The following is a 19,105-nucleotide window of genomic DNA, read 5'->3' as shown; positions in this document are numbered from 1 at the left end:
TGAAGTGATGATAGGGGCTATGTTTGACAAGCTATCATTCACCATCCGTGCTCCGTGCCATTCGTTAGGGTCATACTTACTGATGAGAGACAAAATGCCTTGACTTGGGTGTCATTTCATGTGCAAACACTGGCTCTGTGAGCTAAATTCAAGCATTCAAGCTATGTAAGGAGGTTTGCATGCCACATAACTATTTAGTGGAGTTTTGATTTGTTTTTTTTTCCTTCTAATTGTTAATTAAATGATCTAAATTCTTTTGGTCACAGTGTATGTGAAACACTTTGATATTGAAGGAAATTATTACCAGTAGTTGTAGCTGAATGAACCTGTTTGGTAGAAATATCACAGACCTTTTCGTTAAACGATCCCTCCCTGTAAGTTATAGAGCCTTATTTAATGCTACTTTGCATGACACAGCTGAAGGAATATTGAGGGCGAGACTTCCCCCTCCCTGTGCCCTGTGTCTGTCCCTTCTCCTAATCTACTGATTTTTCTCTCGCCTCTCCTGACAAACCCATTCTTCAGATAAAAGCTGAACGAAGGAATTTCAGCTGTTGCTCAGAACGCTCTGGGACGTTGGAGACAGAGCAGTGCTTCATTCGGGGGTTATCAGTAAAAAGCCTTGGCAGGGAGGCTGTAGTCTCTGTATTTTTCGAAGCTGGGGTAGGGACAGAATACCTTTTGAAGCACTTTGTGTTTGTACTTGTTAGGTAAAATAAAACCTGTTTTTCTGCAATCTTTTTAAGGTTGGTTAAAATTTTGTGGTTTAATTGACCTGAAATAATAGAGCGAGAGTTTATCCTGTTGCCCTGTATGGGGCTAGTTGTTATAACTCTTCTACTATACCATTGCTTCAACTGCCTTAGGTGAGGTTAGACCATATCATGGTCACAAAGCAAATTCACAGACCTTAGGGTTTACTTCCCCCACCCCTTCATGTAATCGCAGTGTTGGAAATACTCAATAATCTCTCTCAAGCAGCTGAGAACTAGTTAAGTGTCATCTAGAGATTTGGTTAAATCTTAGTTTCAATATTACATTAATGAATGCAGTGCTGTTGTCAGTCACAGGGTGGCTAAAATTTATTAGGTTTTGTGATCTGATTTGCATGATTCCGAACCAACAGTACAGTGGGCAATGGTATTTCGTGCAGCTCACTGTACCCCAGTTTGTAATCCACATCTCTCTTTTTTTTTTTCCTTTTTTTTTTTTTCTTCTTCTTAATCTGCAGATTTACATGAATGCTGTATGGCATGGCTGGGCCATTCCTATGTTCTTATTTTTAGCAATTTTGAGGTTGTCCCTAAATTACCTCATAGCCAGGTATTTACTTAAATACTAGATTATTCTCTTGTAACGCTTTGCTTGAAAGATGTTTTATTATTCTTGCATTGAGTTGTAAACTGTTGCCTTTTCTAATGTTGTGAGTTAAGTCTAACAAAGTGAAATTCAAACTCTAATATCGTTAATTTTATTACTCAATTTCTCTAATTTTTGAGTAGTCTAACAAATTATCTTTGTATCCTGTGACTTGGATCATCACAAATGATGCTGCATGTCCTCATACAAATCCCTCAGCACGTTAAAATTCTAAAATAAAATCCTGCATCATTCAGAGTGGTTGGAGGATGTCACCTTAAATGTTGAAGCCTGCTGCTTTTCCCTGGGGAGAATTTTCACCTAGGCCTAGAATTGCAGTTTTGCCTTTTTCAGTAGCTCTTGGCATACTTTATCCAACATATCTTCCATTTGTAACTTCAGTCTCTATTAAAAATTAAGACTTTTTTTAAAATGTACGTTTTCTGTACTGAGAGGATGTTTTTAAAATGCTATTTTAGGCTCATGGTTTCCCTTAAAATGGTGGAGGGAACCTTAATGTGCATATTTTAAAATAATTTTCTGACTTTTTCATTGGTACTTACTCTCTGGCACTCTATTCTCTGAAAGTTGCTAGAATTAAATAGGCTCCTGAATAAGTTGATCTAATTTTGTTTGCAATAAAAATAGGAAAAAATATCTTCTTAATTATTTACTCTGTGTACACAGTTCACTTATGTTGTAAAACCCACAAGCAGTGATTGTGTAGTGTCTACCTAGCTAATATTTATTTTTTCTTAAATATATATACCTTTAAAGTTGTCTGTGGTTGTCCACTTGTGCTTTTGTTATGTTGTGGCTCCTTCGTTGATTTGGGTATTATTTTATTATTTTTTAAGCCATAAGTACTTCTTGCAGAAACCTACTCTTTAACCTCTTACAAATAATCCATGTTGGCAGGTGGAGAAGAAGTACTTGCTCTCTTTAACTATTTCCATAACTTCTAGGGGTTGGAGAATACAGTGGAGCATTGTGCCTGAAGTTTCTGAACCCGTGGTAGGTGTTTGACCGGCCTGGCCTGTATGCCTGCGTTCAAAGTTGCACCTTTAAGACCTTCCTCTGCGTTCATGTGGGTGCTTGTGAAAGGAAGGAAGAGTGAAGTGCAAAAACACTACAACTTTTTCCTTTCTCTTGCAATTTAGAAATCTTCACTGACAACGCTCTTAGGTTTGGATGTTTCACCCTAAAATGTTCCAAACTTGAATCCCATTTCTGGAATCAATGTTAATATGCCAGCTTGGGACAAATTAGATCTTCTGGGATCTTCAAGAAGCCTTGCATTCTGTTTTCTTTGTAACATTTTGAAATTAATGTTTGCATACCCTGCTTTAAGCAGGAAGGATTTTACACATTAATGTAAGATGGAGCTCTTTGAATTTCAGACCTTTCACTAAGACTTACTGAGGCCTTGTTTCCAGGATAATTTTGTTACTCTTAAAAGGTCAATAATCTATTTAAATAAATAAATTAAAACGTTCTAGATGTAAAACGTCTAACAAAAATGACATTTCTGTGCTAGACCAGAAATAGGTCAGTTTAAGCATGTGGTCATAGACCGAAAATCATTGTAACCATGCTGCTCCAAAGACTTGCTGTGTCTTTCACAGCCTCATATTAATCTGTTTGTATATACCATGAGGCAAAAGCCTCGAGAACTAAAGATAACCAGCAATGAAAGCATGAACAGTAGATCTGAAACAAGGGAGGAACTTGGCAAATTTAGAGACTGTTTAAAGTGAGAGGTCTATTGCCAAGAAGTTTGAGGTGTTGCCTTGTCATGAGGAGTTTTGTAAAATAACAGTTTCAGCTGAGGTGAAAATTAATGGGTTGTCTCTTTCTTGCCAAAGGAACCCCCGAAAGAGGACCTGACCGTGTCTGAAAAGTTTCAGCTTGTTCTAGATGTGGCTCAGAAGGCGCAGGTACTGTGCTGCTCTCGGATCTCTCCATCTGCTTCCTTAAGAAACAAGGAGGTTCATAGTCCAAGTGGTCAAAGAACGTTGTTATGCAGCATGTGAAAACAAACACTCAAACAAGCAATACCTCTCTTGCATAGGGGTCTTTATACCTACAAGCAGTAGAGATCTCAGTAAGATTCCTGGAGCTTCTGAAATGGCACGATGCTTCAGAGAACTGGTTGAGGTTCTCCGGTCGTGGCTCTGAGCGAGACCTGGAGGGGAACAGAAGCAGCTTCTGATAGTTTTTCCCCTAATATATGCATATGAGCTTCTGATAATGTAGATCAGGTGGCGAATCTTACGCCGATGTAATGGAGTGTGGATCCATATACCAAATCTGCTAGTCACAAAACTGGTGTGGGAGACCTTATTCCTTCAAGATTTAGCTGAAGGCTGCTGTCTGTTTAGGTGTGTTAATTCAACAGCTTGTACAGCATCTCTGAAATAGCCTCTTTTAAACACCACCCCCAGCCCTGAAATCTACTGGTTGTTGGGAGAGGGTGAAGGAAGGTTTTCTCCCACCTCCATCAGTTTGATGAGCTATCCCAGCAGCTGAGGGACTCCACCATCCCGTTGAACTGCAGCTTGTGCCATGTCTAATGACGTGCTGCTGCTGAAGTAGCTTATCTTTTTCTTGCCAATCTTTCTCTATGTTCATCTCCCTCCTGCTGGTGGTGGTGGTGCATGTGTTTATATGAATACCTTTGGAAATTTATGGGGAAGGTGAAATTTACAGGTGCTGTGACAGCAAGAATGGGTTAGAGAAGATGGCTCTTAGAATAACCCTCTTAGTCCTGAGTAGGGGTCGGTTTGCATCAACAGTTGTTGGAATGACGTGGAATCTAGCAACTCCACGGTTGTATTACAAAAACCTGATAGTGGTGTGTTTCCAAAGAAGCTAACAGTCCAACACTTGATGAACTCAGTAACCATTTCCTGAAATTTCAGTGCTCAAAACGTGTGAAGAAACTTCCCATTTTGTTGCCTACTGACAGAAGCTCGTAACTTTAGATTGACAGGTTAATTTAAAATTTTTGCAGTGATGTAAACACTTTCCACTCATGACAGTGGGGTCAAATAGCTGCTTCACTTCTAACAATCAATCATGAGTTACAGAACAAGATGTTAAATTAGATGGAAGTCGTAGAGTATTCCTATCCTTTTCTGTATTTACTCAATTGTGAAGTACATAAATGGATAAAAATTAGTTAAAAAATCACTTCTGGGAATTGCTTATTCTGTAAGATAACTCTGTTGGTTTCTGTTATGTGGAAAAAAAAACCAAAATAGTGCAGGACTTGGTTTTAATTCTCTTGCTTCTTATGCAGAACCTTTTTGGCAAGATGGCAGACATACTGGAAAAAATTAAAAAGTAAGTTATCTGACGTGAGTCTTTTTTTCCTGTTAAAACAAGACTTGACCAATGTCTAGTAATAAAATTTTGTTTCTTTTTTTGTTTTCAGCTTGTTCATGTGGGTCCAGCCAGAAATAACACAGAAGCTCTACATTACTCTATGGGCAGCTTTTATCGCATCCTGCTTTTTGCCCTACAGGATTATTGGACTTGCAATGGGTAAACACAATAAATAATTGACCTGTTACAGTCTAGACTTAATGTGTTAAAACTTAACATGATCTTTAGAGGGAGAATTTTAGAGTTTAAGAAAAGCCTGCATTAATAAATAATGCAGCATTTCGAAGTATTTTCATTGTGATGGGTATTGTTTGTCACGTTCATTTGGAAAAACATCAATGGATGCATAATATAATAGAAAAAGACTGGATAATGCATTCACTTCTTGAAGAGGGGAAGTTTATGACGAGCTATTAGCAGAGCTCTTCAGACTGTCGGCTGTAAGGCTTCTGGGAAATCCTGTATTTTGGGGTTTTTTTTTGCTCAACTGTTCCTGCAAATTAAATATGTGGGATCACATAACAGGCATGAAGATGACAGGGCTGGAAAAAAATGGAAGGGTTAATGGGACGACTTGTAAAACTTGGAGGATAGACTGGACAAAATGAACAGATTACTGTGAGTGAAGCTGCAGGTACTTAAAGTCTCAGCTAGGAATTGGGAAAAGAGGGTTTTCTCACTACAGGATGACAGTATCTTTTCTCTAAGATGTGAAGCCACATCCTGTGAACCAAGAATTCTCTCTTTTTTTTTTTTTTTTTTATTAAAGTAATGATACAATCAAATGAATATTACTTTTATCGGCACTGAACTTCAATTTGTGTTAGCTTGAACATAAATGCAGGTGTGCTTGATGTGGCAATTGAATTAGATGCGTGAGGAATTATCTTTTTACTCTGACTCTTAGAAAGAGATCTGAATTGCATTCAGTGAAGTTTTGAGAGAGTATTTCAAGCCCTTTTTAATCTGGCAGAATGCAAGGAAATATCTTGGATATGATAAGAAGACATACTGTACTACTGGAAGATAGAGTTTAATGTAGTACATGAGAGCCCTCTGTTGCCATTTAAATTCTTGCAAGGCGCTGCAGAGTTGAGTGCTCTGGCATGTTTTCTGTTTTGGAAGTATATCATGTTTTCAGAATGCTTCTGGTAATAAGGAATGTATGTTTGAATTATTTTAATGTTCTTCTGAATAATGAGAAGCTACCTAAGTGGTTTAAAAGAACTGGGGATGGGGGGGAAGGAATCTGGGCAGGAGACGAAAAGAAAAATAATTTCCTGTCTTTGGAAGAAGAATCAGAATATTAAAATATTAAAACCAAGAGAATGGTTTAGCACTATGACCAAAGATATAGAATTTGGTTCCATTCGTGAATTTGATAAAACATGATCAAAACAGTGATGTTCTTTATGCTCCTTCAACGTGCCTACTAAAGTGACCTTTTTTTCAGGACTCTATGCTGGAATCAAGTTTTTCCTTATTGATTTTATCTTCAAACGATGCCCCAGACTAAGAGCTAAGTATGATACTCCTTATATCATCTGGACAAGTCTCCCAACAGATCCTCAGCTCAAAGAAAGGTCTAATGCTACAGTGTCGAGACGGGTAAGGGTAATAAATCTTTTTGTCCCTCTGTTCTCAACATCTGAAAATCAGATCCCTTTCTCCCTTTCCCTTTTCCCCAGTGACTAGAGCACATTAAAGGGAAGGTTAATTAAATCCTAACAGTCAATGTTAGTTCTATTTTTTTATTATTTTCAAGATCCACAGAATTTTTATATGGATTCTGTTTCTTATATGAAAGGAATCTATTATCAAAATGTGTCTATCAATATATATACATATACTGGAAATCATATGAAGCTAAACACACAAAAATAACACCATCCATATTCATATCAACTTCTGTAGCATACATTCTGTGTGATTTTATTGTCAAAATTTACTCTTTTTGTATTCCCCTTCTCTATTCTCAGACATTTTTTTTCAGTGGAAATTCAGATGCTTGTTGAGATTGAAGAACAGTTAGTTAAAAAAAATAAATAAAAAAGGCGTGAGTATAATATGCAGCTTACTAAGGGGATAAGCCTTAACAGAGGTAATAAATAAGTTTATAGTTGTAGGCATTATGTCTTATGGTTATTTGTATTAGGTGACCTTTTAGCAGGTTGTCATAAATGACTTTTCACCATGCTGGTATTCCAACAGTAAATTCTTCTGTTCTTAAAATCTCATAGTTAAATCTGTAAGTGTTGTGTTTTGTGCATCTTTGCAAATTATTTTGGGGCTTGACATGATCGCTGAAAAGCAAGTCACGCTTTTCCATATCCCTGCATTTGTCAATGTTGATTAGTTAAAAAAATGCCAGTAATAAAAATTCAGTCTAATCCCATTTTAGCATTTGCTTAATGCCTCCAATCACAATATCTAGTTGCATTCGTGGGGTATCTGAGCACTGTCATAAACTCCGTGACTAAAATGTGCAAGACAGCGATAATTCGGCCTGGATGCACAACTGGAGAGCAGGAGGGTTAAACACTTGAACCCTCGGTTGTTAACCTGTCAAAAAGAAGAAAAAGAAGAAATACAGAGTTCTGGGGGAGATGATGCAGTTGGTGGTAAAATGATAACTGCAGCATAATTTGAGTATTTCAGAAGGAAATAGAAGACAAATACAATCTCTTACTGAATGTGAGTCTTTTGCTCCTGTTTTCTAAGGGACGAGAGAGGTGAATGAGCGCTTGGACAGAACCATCCGTAGCCTGTATTTCTCTTGCTTGCAGAAGATGGGCTTAAAAGTTTCTGTGCCTCTTGAGTTTACAGGTTATCATTCTCACGCTGTGGTGGTGGCGGCAGCTTCTTGCTGGGTCTCACTAATCTGCCTTAGAGGTGGAAGGGCTCTGAATTGCTGAACTTGAATCCATAAACTTAAAGACTAATTATGCCTTCTGGCTTTTCTTTATGGCTTAAGTTTTGACAAAGTAGACCAGGGTTTTGGTTCTACTGTGTCTGACTTGACGGGCTTGGCTTGTCTGCCTGGAAAGGATGTGCAGCTGCATTATCTGCTTCCAAATGTCTTTGAAAACATTAACTTGGTCTCAATAATTTCAGACACACTTTCTTACCCCTTGAGAGATTTCTGGGAGCTTCACAGTCTAAAAAGTAGATTTTTCTACAAAAATGTAAAAACCAAATAGGTTTCAGATTTTTTTCATAGAAAAGGCAGAGTTCAAAAACATGTAGTTCCAGCACACGTGCTTTTGCTTTGACTTCTTATCATTAAACAGCATACAAGACACCGTAAACCTAGACACAATGCAATATTCATTGCCTATACCACCACTCTGACCCCGTGTCCTTAGAGAACAATCCTGACAACAGTATCAGATGGGTAAAGGTTGTATGTCAAAAGCTGGTGACAGATCAAGTGAAAAGGAATACCTCCAGGTATTCCCACCTCCAGGTTGTTGGTGACGTTTTTAGACAGTCAGGGCTCTTCCAGCATTACAAATCCAGTCATTTCCAGTTACATTTAAGGCTTATCAGAATTGGATGCAATGCTTTTTTGTAGTAATCAACCATAGGTTGTGTCAAGCCTGGGTGGTTACGGGTAAATTAGCTGCTTTTTTAAGGGCAGAGGAAACATTTGCCTGTGTTAGGAAGGACTAGAAGTAAGGGCCAAACATTCTCAAATCTTCAGCCACCGTATGGCATGTGGTATACTGAAGTTTAAACACCTGTTTTTAATCTCTTTATATAATGGATAGGTACGAAGCAGTATAGCAGAGAGCAAGAATAATCCTCATTCCAACCCAAAAAGTTTTAGACCTCTTGCCTTGACCTTTTGTATGTTTTGCGCCATGGAGCTTCACCTGGTTATGTGCATATGAAGCCAAATAACTTGTCCAAAAAAGCCTTCCAAAAAATTCATCTGATCTCTACTTGTACACAAATTGCTGGAGAAGCAATTATTTTTCTTGGTTCCAGGGGCTCAGTCATTGCTAAGGGCTCCACAAAAGGGTAGTAACTGAAGCAATAGTACAGTTATCACCAACCATTTGCTTTCCATGTCAACTTTCTTTATTCTTTTCCCCCGAGGCATCGTTGTATTACAGTTACCCTAAAAGCTGGATGGTAAATACCCTCTGCTCTGCCTGTTTTGTCAGTCTGGTTTCTAGTCAGCGATCGCAGTGCGCATTTTTTCATTTGCTTTGGATGGCTTTTGTTAGCGCTAAATCCTGCAAAGTGTTGAGTGCTGCCAACTTACAAGCAAAAAAAACGCAGCAGAGGCCGGTTGGCCTCCAACAGCATCAGGCCTTTACAGAAGAAGGGCTTAGTCCTGAGCTTGCATGTTGTCAGTTTGCCAATTGTTTAACTGCATGTGTAAGAACGGAGCTGTTTATGCTTCGATGACAAAAGCCAGCCTTTGGAATCGTGTGGTGCCCCACCAAGATGAAGAAGCCAAGTGCAGGCAAGCTTTCCAAAAGCAACTGCCCACCATCCTTCCAGAAGCAAGGCTTCTTTGCCAGGGCAGTCTCCTGTGGTTCAGGAGCTCTGCTTAAAAGTAGATTTTACTCAAGTACTTTGGTTGTAAGAACTCCATGCTATCTTATCCACCCCCACCCCAAAGGATGCTGACAACCATTCCAATTTTATTTCACGTGTCAACACACTCAAAATTCAGTGCAACTTCAAAGCAAAGGAAAGATCAATGGCTCTAACGCAACCTGAATAAACTGAACTGGTGTGCTCTAACCACTGATAACTCTTCTTTTTTTAATTGCATTCATTGTGTGTAGTCTCTTGGTTTGTGAGCAAGATCTTGCAGCTTCACTCAGTTCATGTTTTATTCTATATATTATACTGTTAAATAGACTTCACTTTTTTTCTTTTGTCACTGTCACATTTGTGTTGTTTGTTTCTTTTCCTGCTAGCTGTCAGGGCATGAAAAGGTATGGATCGTAGCGTGGAAAACTTCCTTTCAATTTCAGCATCTGTGTTACTAATGAGCTGATGCAGTTTTGTGTGGCTTTTTCTTTGTTTGCTCTTGTGCAATAATATTTTGGGCTTGGTCTGTCTCTTGAAGACAAGCCAAGTATTGATAATATACTAACTGTTACTAGTCTCACTAGTATAGTAATTGGAGTTGTGTGCAGTGACTTAGCTGTGTCTACTCAGATATACCCTTTACTGTAGAAAAATGGTATTTTAGGATAGGTACATCTAGCACCATGTGCTTTCACCCCTGCAAAGGGCGTCCATCAAAGGGCAGCACTTTGAAAGGTGATCTTCAGATAGCATATTAGAGATTTGAGCTATAGCAATAGTATAGTGCAATAGTCCTAAGTTAACTTTATTGAAGTAATTAGTGAAAATTGTTGCATTACAGATTTTTTTAGGAAGAATAGTTAGCGAAGTGATTTTTAAGAGCGCAGCTTCAATGTTGCTGTTCAGATTTTGGAATTGTGTTTCTTTTTCTGCAGCTTCAAACAGCAGCATCCAGAAGTTACGTGGGCTCAAGCACCCCAACTGGAATAAGCAAAGATGAAGACACAAGTCGTTTTCATACCACCAAGAGGGGGAATTTCCATGAAGTTTTTAACCTGTCGGAAAACGAGCGTCCTTTGGCAGGTATTATGCAACAGGAAGGCTACATTGGTAGAATATTTTCTAAAAAGCCAAGAACAGTTTAAAGTCGAATTCCCTTTCTGTGCAATGTACAGGTATAAGCATTTGATTAAAAAGGCTTGCTTTAAATTAGGATGAATGGAGACAGTGTCTTTCATTCCACATCCTTGCCGCTCTTTAAGAGAATGCACAGCCTGCTGTGCCTTTTGTGGTAATACAAATGGAATAGTCAAGTTAAAGGGAATGATTTTGTGTGTGGTTTTTGTTTTGAGTTTCTTAAAAACTAGTGTTAAAACAAATGTTATGATGCCTAAAACCACCTTATTTAGGCTTTTCTTTCTAAACACTTTTAGGTTTAGGTAGCTGAAGTTTAATTTTCAGTGTTTTCTGCTGTTTTATAAGGAAACTGTTGGGGATTATGCCTGTCTCTTTCTTTTTCTTAATGTAAGATTTCTTGTTATGACTTTTTCAGTGTGTGAAAATGGCTGGCGCTGTTGCTTGATTAACAGAGATAGGAAGATGCCTACAGACTACATCAGAAATGGAGTTCTATATGTCACAGAAAAGTGAGTTATTGCACTCTACACATATGTTAAGAGGGAAATGCAACAGACATTAAAACCCCATGAATCTAAAAGTAATCCTTTAACAATATTTTGAAACAAAAATGCCTTTTCATGGTGCTATAAAACCTGAAGAAAGCACTGTAGGAGAGGGAGAGCTGAATCTGGGGCGTGGTAATGCTTAACAAATGTGATTTTGCCTTGGAAAGGCTTGTGTAGGAATGGAGAGTAGTCAGTTGTTAGTAGCTGCAGTTCTTGATGTGGATAACACACTAAATATATACTAAAGAAGAAGCCTAAAAGCTAAGTGTGTTTGGAGAGTTGTGATCAATGGTTATTTGGCAAATATTCTTAGTTTCTTTTTTTTTTTTTAAGTCAAATTGAATGTATATCTTCCTTGAAACAATGCGCAACAAAAAGAAAATAGGAATTCAAGCCTTGGTTTCAAAACTAGTACTTGATTTCCATTTTTTTTTTAATCCTTACTTACCCCCCAGCCTCCCAGGGCTGGATAACTATCATCACTGCTGTTTGCGTCTTGCACTGAAATTCCTTTGGAGTGTAATGAATGGAAGTAAAACTCATCTGTATGCAATGTCACCTAGTGATGGAGAGCACTCTCCAGCGTTCAGAAATCTGAGCTTTTGTCTGCATCACAATAAACATGAAACTAATGCAGCGTTTTCCATTAATCTTCTTTTAGGATGGTAAAAGATTTATAAGCCTTTTGAGATTTGGTATTTCAACTGTTTAAGGATATACATGCTTCCCATGTCTTTAAAATGCTTGTCAAGTTTAACCATTCGGTGCAGTAATATAAATACAGGATTTTCTCTGTGTCCGCGTGCTGTATTTTCTGGGCTTTCAGACACATTAGCCAGTTGCTAGAGTTTACAAATGTTTGCTCTAAATTAGAAGCCATAGCTGAATTGCGTGTTGCGTGACTCTTTCTTTTTTTTGAAGCTGAGTTTAACCTGTGAGATTTTAAACTTCGTAAGTGGCAGGAGGGATATTAAGAGCTTTATTTTAGAATACTGTATCAAAATGAGCATTTTCTTTCCTTGTCTCCAGTTACTTATGCTTTGAAAGCTCCAAATCCGGCTCATCTAAAAGAAATAAAGTTATAAAGCTAACGGATATAACGGATATTCAAAAGGTATGTCTGCAGATAGGGGAGAAAGCTGGTTTTCTGTTCAGCTGGTCGTATTTTGCTCTTCTGCTTATGTTATTTTGAAAAAGCATACCATTGATAATTTTTATAAGTAAAATGTAATTTTTTGATCAAGTATGTTTCCCAGAACTGCTTGTTTAGCCATTTGGACTCAGCACAAGCAAACTCACTATGACTATGAAAACAAAGTAGTTTACTAAACCCTTACACTCCTGAATTATTTTAAAAATAGTGTTGTTTCTTAACCTCTGCATTGACTAGAGCTGTGTAGGCTTTAAGATTTATTGTTAGCAGGAATTGTGTAAATACTAACTTCAGTTTGGGTGTTGATATTGGTAGATGCCCCATCTTAAAAGTAGATGCCTCGGAGAGATGAGGGATTATTGTCAGTGGAGGAAGGTAAATCATTGGAATAGCGAGACTGGATCGGGCTGGAGTTTCATCTAGTTGGGGTCCCGTCACTAACAGAGTCAAGAAGTAGATGGTTAGAAGCATGGCAAGTACAATGTGATCCTTCCTCTGGTCGAGTTTTATCAGCCTGCAGTCACCAGTGGCTCTATTGGTGCCTTGCACCACTGTCTGTGGTGTTTAATGTCATTTTTTGTTACTCTCTCTGAACTTGTTGTACTCTTAAATGCAGATTCCCCTGCTTTCTACTATGCCGTGTGTCTAGGAGTGCCACAAACTAAATCATGCTGTGCAAAGAAACACCTCAGCCCGATGTCTGCTGCTTAAATACCTCCAGATTTTCAAATGAGTTCCTTCTATTTATATCACGTCTATAAAGCAGACAACTTATGCAAAACTTGAACATTCCCGTTGGAATTCATAATTCATATTGATGGGTTTTCAACATCATAGTCGAAGTAATGCTGGCTCGTTGTTTAGTAGGTCTTTACTGCCATACAGGTCCTTTGGCATCTGCGTAGCTTTTTTACTGAAGATGAGACAGAGATCATCCAGCCAAGCATAAAAAAATACTATGCCTGAGTTTATTTGGGGGTGGGAAACACAGGCCAGACTTGGGGTCTCTTCCCCCTTGGGGATGTTCCCCAGTTCAGCCAACTATATTCCTTCTTAGCATCACAGACTTTCTTAAGAAAAAGAAAAAAAAAAAAAAAAACACAAACAGCCTATACATACCCTGTTTGTCTATTTAATTTTGAAAAAGAAGCTTTTTTCTGGTCTGCTTGCTGCTCCTTTAAACAGTGGATGAATGTTACTTCTAGGGAAACCCGTAGGTGATGGTCACAGGCACACTCTCACATAGGTATATACAGGTGGGGCCGGGCCGTACTGTCTGCCCTCACCATCCAGCTGCAGGCATGGTCCCTGCCGTCGTGGCTGGGCCAGCTCACATGCGCCGTGGTGGTACCGGTGTGCTCGGTTCAGGGATGGGGACGGTTCAGGCAGGCAGATTGGGTGCCACCGCGGAGCATGGGAGGAAGAGGAGGGTCAGGTTCTCGCTGTACGGGCGATGCTGTACCCATTGACTCCGGGGTCAAAGAACAGCGTCTGTCCTCCTCTTGTTTTTAACAGAGGTCTGTTAGTTGTGACTGGGAGGATACACACACTGGTGACGAGTTGAGTAACCTTCTTAGCACCTTTTGCAGTTGTTCAGGACATAAGGTATCTTTGCTCTCTGTTTTTCCTTTTTAGTATAAAGTGCTCTCTGTTCTCCCGGGATCAGGGATGGGTATTGCTGTATCAACACCATCTACACAAAAAGTAAGTAGCTGGCTGTATCTGTATTGCTGTGCTTGACTTTATGTCCTTTTTGTCTTCCTTCTCTGGCTAGCACCAACATAAAGGGGGTTTTTTTGCCTTATGCCAGTGGGGTTTTGTTCTTGGTTTTTGTTTTTGGTTTTTTGTTTGTTTGGTTTTTAAATTCAGTTGTCTATTGTTCTGTATATTTGTCTTCGGAATTTTAATTTAAACTATTAGCTTGTTCCACTGGATCTGGACTATTTTACTGTAACACTTCAGAAAGATTTGCTTCATTATTTCACATCCTCCATTGACTGTTCCCCAGCGTCGTTCATCAGGAGCACGGTGACTGCTCTGCCGTGCAGTCTGGAACGAAAAGCTTGGTGGTTTGAGAGTATCTGCGGGTGAGGAGGCTTTGGGATGGAAGGGCCTGACACTCAGATGCAGTTGTCTTGTTTCAGTCTTGTGGTGCTAAAGATTTAAGCTTCTCTAAGCCTCAAATACCCTTTGGGCGACTGAAGCTTTTCTTAACATATGACTGAACCTTATTTTAAACTAATCACCTATAAATAACTTTTCTCCAAGTCACAGGACCGTGGTACCAGGCTTTCTGCCTGTTGTGTAATATTGAGAACTACTTCTTAATTACAAGGTTGAAAGTATTCATCTACCTAAATAAATATTCTATGAGCCGCAACAGAGACACTGATAAAGACTTCAAAAAATCTTTAGTGAAGGCAGAGGTCAATCATGCACTGAGCAGATGGAGAGGAAAGAGGGTTGAAGTGTTCTCCGCTGCTAATGCTCATTTTATGCCATAGTTGTTTTAAGAAGAAGATGGAGAAGTGAAAAAATCTTAGAAAATCTGCCATATATCCAAGGATTTAGTAGCAAAAAAGATTCTTATGTCTTTGTTAATGGACTTTGAGTACAGTTCATCACCTGTTCCTATTGATTTGGCCAAAACTATACTTAGAGGAAGATTTTTCTTTTCCAGACTGACGTGATCTTTTTTTTCTGTCATTCAGCCTCTGGTGTTTGGTGCCATGGTACACAGAGATGAAGCTTTTGAGACAATTTTCAACCAGTATGTGAAAATAACCTCTGCATCATCAAGCAGTGAGAGCTAGTATCTTACCTTAGAAGATCTAAAGGAAACTTTCTTATTTTACAACTTGGTAGTGAAAAAAAATGAACATCCTCATCTATTTTGCAATAATTTTTCTTGTCTGGTGGTTTATATTCTATCTGTTACATAAATCAAGTGTATTTTATATATGCCTTCATGTTTGTTTTTAAGGTTTTTGTAAAAAAAAAAAAGAAAAAACAAAATGAAACAAAACGGTGAAAGTGCTATCATCACTATTAGCCTTGCACATTAAGCACTTTTAATGTTTATTTACTGACATTAAAAGCTTGGAAGATACTTGGAGAGCTAACTAAATAACAAAGTGAAACAGATTGATCCCTTTAACGCTACTGATATCACGAGGGATATGTTTGTCCCTTTGTCTTAGTTATTTTTCCCCGAGATGTAAGAATGATGACTGCAGCAGCCTGAAGTCTCTTTCTACAGCTCAGAGTTTTTAATTGGGTTCTTTATTAAAACTGACGGCGACACCAAGGAAGTATTATCATCCTTAGTATTTCCATATTTATAACTGCACTTAAAATAACTCCTTCTTGCTAATTCTTGCATTGCAGAAGGGTATTTTACCGGTTTGCTTACGTTCAGTTTTTCCTGCATAGACATTTAAATTGCTTGTACAATGAATTGGAGAGAAAGTTTGTAACTATATCTTCCTTTCCTGATAAACCAAAGTAAGAGGAAGGAAGGCAGGCAGATACTTTTTATAAAAGAGGGCACCAAAATGTTCCTAAAATGTTAGGCATCGTATATTTGTATTTCTGTAGATACTTGCCATGGAAGGGCTCAACTACTGTACATGTTGTATGTACAAAGTGTTTGTATGTTAATGCATTAAAGACTTGCAGGCTTTTTGTCTTAGGGGAGGTGGGAATAATGAAACTAAACTGAGACATGATTCTTCTTTTCTTTTTAAATTGGCTTTTGTCTGGAGTTACCTTGTAATACAATAACACTAGAAGAGAGCAGCTGAAAGCACTAGTTCCTTTTCAAAGCGTAATTTGAGGGGCATTGGTATATTGCTGTCTCTCCCCTTGCAAAATTAAATTTTAGTAACAATCGAACCCAACTGCCAGGTAAAACAGGAAGGCTGTGCTCCTTCTCTAAACTCTCTCAGGCCTTTTTAGCAGCAAAGCACATATTGACCTTTGTCTTTAATATAAGAAAGCTTTTATACTCTATATAATAGCACCCATCTGAGAGGTTTAGAATCTTATTTGCATTTTCATGAAAGCACAGTAGGAGTTATGCCAAGCCTTCCAATATGTCTTTTCCTTTGCTGTGTCTTTTGAGTTGTGTGGATGACTCCAGACATTATATGAACGTCCCCAAAAAAGGCAATGGAGATGCAAATTCTTATGTAAAAATGAGACTTAATTTCATGGATATTTTTTCTCTTTTTTAAACAAGAATTTTCTTTCTTTATAGGGAAAGGGGTAAAATGAAGGAGGGAGAGGGGAGACAAACACCAAAAGGTCTTTAACACTTAGCACAGTTTAATTAAAAACTATCTCTCACCAAATGCAGCAGTGATGAAGAAGGTGGCAGTCAAACTGTACAAACCTTATTTCAGTCTGGCCGTGAAGAGGCGTGATATGAACCTGAAATGAAGAAACACTGTTGAATATTATGACTTGGTTGTGTGTTGTAAAGTGAAACGCTACCGGGGTAAAACTCTGTGCCCTGGGTGGAAATGTGAACACGAATGGGGGAGAATCCACCAGAATGGCTAAAATGCTATTTTTGAGTTCTCCCTTTAGAGTAGCACTTGACCGTGTCTTTACGTGACCTGAAAAAGGGGTGCTTTTCTAACACCTCCTTAGGTTGGTGTAACTCAGGGCCTGAAAACGTAAAACGTAAGTGAAGCTGGTGTGAAATCCATTTTACCACCATCTAATATGGATGTGGCTTGACAGTTTCTTCACTTTACACGTGCAGGTTTTATGTTTAAGTAAAAATCCTCCATCTTAAATTTTTCTCATCAAACCTACTTTAAAATCAATTAATCTCTTTTTTTTTTTTTTTAATTGCTGTGTATTATCATTTGGCTTTCCTTTCCAGAAGCTTCCTTGAATAGTAAGTGTGGCTAACAAATAGGCATTAAAATCGCTTAATGTTATATAAATCTTAATCAGATTCATTCATTTTGTCTTAAGAACAAAATCCCTTGGGTGTGTTTAAGGTTATCCTTTTTTTTGAAGAAACACAAAACTATATTTTTTACAAAGAGCATGCTCTTTTTCTTATTTTTGTATCATTTTTCAAGTGTAATTTATACCTTCACTCTGATCATGACAGCAGTTTCAGTAGGAAATCAGTTGACTTGCACTTATTACCTCCTCCTGCTCCCACCCTTCACTGGTTAGTCCTGGCACATAGGGTTGTCCTGGATTTCTGGTTCCTGGAGGAGCTGTAAGTCCTATGCTGGCGGTGCCAGGACCATTAACCGTACCTTTGGAGACAGAGAAAAGAGATCATTACCCTTTTCCCAGACTGGAATGCCTCATGCGTACAATATGCTCTTAAAATTTTTTTTCTGGAGAAAGAAATTGGAAACTTCTTACAAAATCTGATGTGTTGACGTTTGAAATTAATCCACACTTTTAAGAGTGCGAACATAAAAATTAACAATTCTTAAAGCAGTAAACCTGGTGCAAACTGCAATGCAATGTTGTTTCATTCTAATATATAGGAAACAGACTGGATTTTTTTTTTTTTTAAATAGAGTTGTAATATAACTGACAAACATCTATGTACATATTTTGCAAAGTGCACTTTACGTTGGGTTGTCCAGGTTCCTGCTCCATTGACTGCTCCTGTGGTGTACGTAACATCGGAGACACTAGAAGATAACCCTGTGCTCGTCCTCCTGCTGCACCCTCGCGGGAGGCGATGGGCAGGGAGTAAATACATACTTGACTTGTATAATTACACTGAAGTTCACCTTAAATTCCAATCTTCTTACGTAGTTTTGCAGTGTAGTCTGCTGTACTTCAGTAACAGGCTGGCTCGTACCACTTAATGTAAAGTGCTACTTTCTAATAGCAGAAAGTGATGTTCTTGTCATTCTGTCTGTCTGTTTGCTGTTTATATTTGCAATTCTGTTGATGTCTGTGGTTCATTGCTGGATCATTCACGTGTAATTGGATTTAACTTCTTTAGAAGTGCATTGGTTAGTTTGAGTCCCTTTTTAAAGAGGAAAAAAAAAAGGGAGATGAAAACTGACTGCTTTAATTCTTTATCGGTGACCATTTAAATTCAAAAGGAAAAAAAAAGCTGAAATATGAAATCATGCCTTTCTGTGCACTGTAGCTTTTGTGAGGCAAGATTGAATGAAACAAGCTCTTAATTAGTAGCAACATCACACAGGACGCCAGCAGCAAATCCCTACCCGTGTTCCTGCAGACAAAGAGAAAAGAGATTTTACCCGATCGTGAAGAGATGAAAGGATGTACTTTTTTTTGGCTACTTAAACTTGTATTAAAAACACTGGTAGTTTTTATTGAATTCTGTACATTTTGGCAGATGTTTAATTTCTACTAATCATTGAAATATAATGGATGTTAAAATTTTTATGTCTGAAGTTTGAGTCTATATTTTGAAGTTGTAAATAATTCATTATCAGTGTAACTTTTGTTTGACAAAAGACTTATACTGTATGAAGAATTGAAATAATGAAATGATTTGCCCTGTACATTTTTTAAGAAAATCTTGTTTGTTTAAAAAGTCTTGTATAAATTATAATTTTTATTTAAATAAACCTAAAAATGCTTTGTGCTAACACTTTTTACAAACTTTAATAACTTATCTTTCAAAACTATGTCGGATTTCTTGAAACGAGGTGAGTTGGTGCTTTTTGGCAGATTCGTAGCCCCCTCGAGTCCATCACTGGGGGGGAGGGCGGGTGGGTTTTGTTTCTCACTGCTTTTGAAGGAACATGCTTTTATTTTAAATAATCCTGTTACTGTGTTGGAAAGTGTATATATATATTTTTGGTAAGATCTTTGTCTGTAAGTACATCTGTCACTTTGTAATCATACGGTTAATTTAAGGGATGAAAAAGCAACTGGTGATTTCTGAGATGCTGCCACTGCCAGAGGGTGTGGGTGACCCGAGGCTGTGCATAGGATCACAAACTCC

The 19,105-nt window shown here is 38.1% G+C and overlaps 1 protein-coding gene across 3 annotated transcripts in view; it reads left to right on the top strand.

Annotated features, from left to right (window-relative positions):
- Positions 1-18,746, top strand: part of GRAMD4 (GRAM domain containing 4) — an 82,964-nt gene extending 64,218 nt beyond the window's left edge. The window contains exons 9-21 of one of the 3 annotated variants that reach the window (XM_063323384.1): positions 1,232-1,323; positions 2,325-2,373; positions 3,225-3,296; positions 4,661-4,704; positions 4,796-4,905; positions 6,200-6,354; positions 8,848-8,883; positions 9,684-9,701; positions 10,233-10,380; positions 10,850-10,943; positions 12,012-12,096; positions 13,771-13,839; positions 14,847-18,746. In XM_063323384.1, coding sequence (XP_063179454.1) covers positions 1,232-1,323; positions 2,325-2,373; positions 3,225-3,296; positions 4,661-4,704; positions 4,796-4,905; positions 6,200-6,354; positions 8,848-8,883; positions 9,684-9,701; positions 10,233-10,380; positions 10,850-10,943; positions 12,012-12,096; positions 13,771-13,839; positions 14,847-14,948 — 1,074 coding nt within the window. In that variant the 3' untranslated portion in view covers positions 14,949-18,746. The remainder of the gene's footprint in view (positions 1-1,231; positions 1,324-2,324; positions 2,374-3,224; positions 3,297-4,660; positions 4,705-4,795; positions 4,906-6,199; positions 6,355-8,847; positions 8,884-9,683; positions 9,702-10,232; positions 10,381-10,849; positions 10,944-12,011; positions 12,097-13,770; positions 13,840-14,846) is intronic. The other 2 variants (XM_063323385.1, XM_063323386.1) reach the window with 2 other exon arrangements.
- The last annotated feature ends 359 nt before the right edge of the window (positions 18,747-19,105 follow it).

Source organism: Chroicocephalus ridibundus, chromosome 1, assembly GCF_963924245.1.
Source record: "Chroicocephalus ridibundus chromosome 1, bChrRid1.1, whole genome shotgun sequence".
Lineage (NCBI taxonomy): Eukaryota > Metazoa > Chordata > Aves > Charadriiformes > Laridae > Chroicocephalus > Chroicocephalus ridibundus.
This window is presented reverse-complemented; position numbering and strand designations above follow the sequence as displayed.